Raw genomic sequence first — 2,149 nt, forward strand, 5'->3', positions numbered from 1 at the left:
CGAGTAGTCCGAAAAATGATGTTCAGGCCAAGTTTGAATATGTGTAAGCCTTCTCATATATAGTAATTAATCATTACTGCTTTATATTTATAATTTAAGTTTTAAAAATCCATATAAAATGCTTAATTTCCTATTTGAGTAAAAATATGTTGTCTAAAAATAAAAATTCTACCTCCAACTTTGATATATATATAAAAATATATGAGACGACTGCATGTAGTCCGGCTGTAATTCTCCTATTCTGAATTCTTATAGGGATATATATAGTTTGTATATATGTAAATTATACATAAATATAAGATAAAATACCAATTTAGAACATATATATAAAATTGAATTTGAAATTATATCCCAAGTTTCCACATACTTACATGTTTGTTAATGTTTTCATTTCAGTTTCAAATTTTTATTTTTTTTTTGAAAATATGTGGTTTTCAATTTTGTATAGATCATTTTTGTTTGAAATTGAGAATATGTATATGTAAATTAGTCAGTGAAATTGTGTTTTATATTGGATTGTGGTGTCAAATCAATAAATTTTCAATGAGAATATTACGTGTAAATAAACATGTAAGTACTGTTTCAAAAATTAAAAACCAAAAATGAAAACATAAACAAATAGGAATTTTTTTTATCCAAATCAGGTTTGATTGAATCGAACCAATTGGAAAGCAAGTGTAATTCGATCACTTTTCTCGAACTATATATACCAATCACATACATAAATGTATTGCACTTGCCATATAATTAGTTTATATTCGGCCAAACCTGGTCCAAGTTAGCTAGAACTTCCAGCAAATAGGCTGTTAAGCTTTTGGTTAATCCACAGTAAAAAGTAGGGGACAGCAAAGTCAATATATTGATATTTGAGGGCATTTTTCATAAATACAAGCACAAGAATCCTCAATATATAGTACTTGTACACTTCCATTCCAAGTTTCAAAAGAGAAAAGCAAAACTGAAACCCCAAAATGTGTATGGAATTTCAAACCCTCCTTTCCATCCACCACCACTTTTTCTGAACCTTCTTCTTCTCTCTCTCTCTCTCTCATCAGCGTCATCATCTGGTTAATGGATATTGATTTCTTGTGGTCTCTTGGGGGGTGCATCAGGTTTCTACATCCAAGAAATTGCATGGCAACATCACTGATGAGGATCAACTCATCATCATCTTCTTCTTCTCCATCACCCTTCTCACTTCTTGAAATCCCGACAAAACCCCACCATTTCTTCTTCTTCTTCGGCCTTCTCTTCGTCCTCCTCGCCGTCGTCAGCTCCTCAGGCAGCGACCCCTCCGTGACGGCTGCGGCCTCATCAGCTCTCCCACCCCATGAAACCCTTTTCTCAGGCGAAAGGGCTGCTGCCAAAACAGTGGATTTCCAGCCCAGGAAGAAGGCCAGCAATCCGCATGCATCCAAACCCAAAGGTTACAAAGATGATGATGGTGATCGTCGTCAGTTTGAAGCAAGTGATCATGAGGTTCCCAGTGGGCCAAACCCTATTTCCAACAGGTAAAATTGCTAGCCAAGATCAAGATGCTGCTGCGGAAGAAGAAAGATTTGTAACCGGGCGCGAGTTTAATTACCATGTAACTATTCTTGTATGCTCCACATCTCTTTCTCTATGTTTCCATTAATATATATAAATCAGTAGCCATTAATATTAATTAATACTTGTCCATGGTGACAAGTCTGTTAGTTCTGTCATCATCCTCCTCGTCGTCATTTTCACCTTTTTCAAGATTTGTCTTCTTCAATCTATTTTAGGGTTGTATAGCTTGAGAGAAACCCTCTATATATATATGTATATCTGCATGTATTGGAATCTGGTGGTATATGTTCAGATCATGATGGTATTTATACATAAATCACTTTTTTCAGATTTATCATTATTTTTTTCTTTTAATTATAACCATATACATATACACATGTGTTTCATAATTTTATTTTTTTAACATTCACACATCCAACATATATATATGTTTAAAACTGGATCGTAAAACTTTTTATAAAAATATCTTGTGTCTAAACTATTGAATTGTACTCAGAATCAAAATTGAGTTTAGTGGTGGGGTTATGGGGTTAGGGTTTCAGTGCCAGGGAAGAAGGGAAAAATGTGATGGGAGGGGGGGCAGTGTGTGTTGTGTGTG

General features: G+C 34.3%; 1 protein-coding gene across 1 annotated transcript; it reads left to right on the forward strand.

The window, feature by feature from the left end:
• Nucleotides 921-1,867, forward strand: LOC105163512 (CLAVATA3/ESR (CLE)-related protein TDIF). Its single transcript, XM_011081879.2, has one exon. The coding sequence runs from the start codon at nt 1,072-1,074 to the stop codon at nt 1,513-1,515; it is 444 nt and encodes a 147-aa protein (XP_011080181.1). The 5' UTR covers nt 921-1,071; the 3' UTR covers nt 1,516-1,867.

The sequence above is a fragment of the Sesamum indicum genome, linkage group LG6 (assembly GCF_000512975.1).
Source record: "Sesamum indicum cultivar Zhongzhi No. 13 linkage group LG6, S_indicum_v1.0, whole genome shotgun sequence".
Taxonomy (NCBI): domain Eukaryota; kingdom Viridiplantae; phylum Streptophyta; class Magnoliopsida; order Lamiales; family Pedaliaceae; genus Sesamum; species Sesamum indicum.

Bases quoted from the DNA above. Each gene is read 5' to 3' on its own strand.
- LOC105163512 (XM_011081879.2), top strand. From the start codon at position 1,072: ATGGATATTGATTTCTTGTGGTCTCTTGGGGGGTGCATCAGGTTTCTA.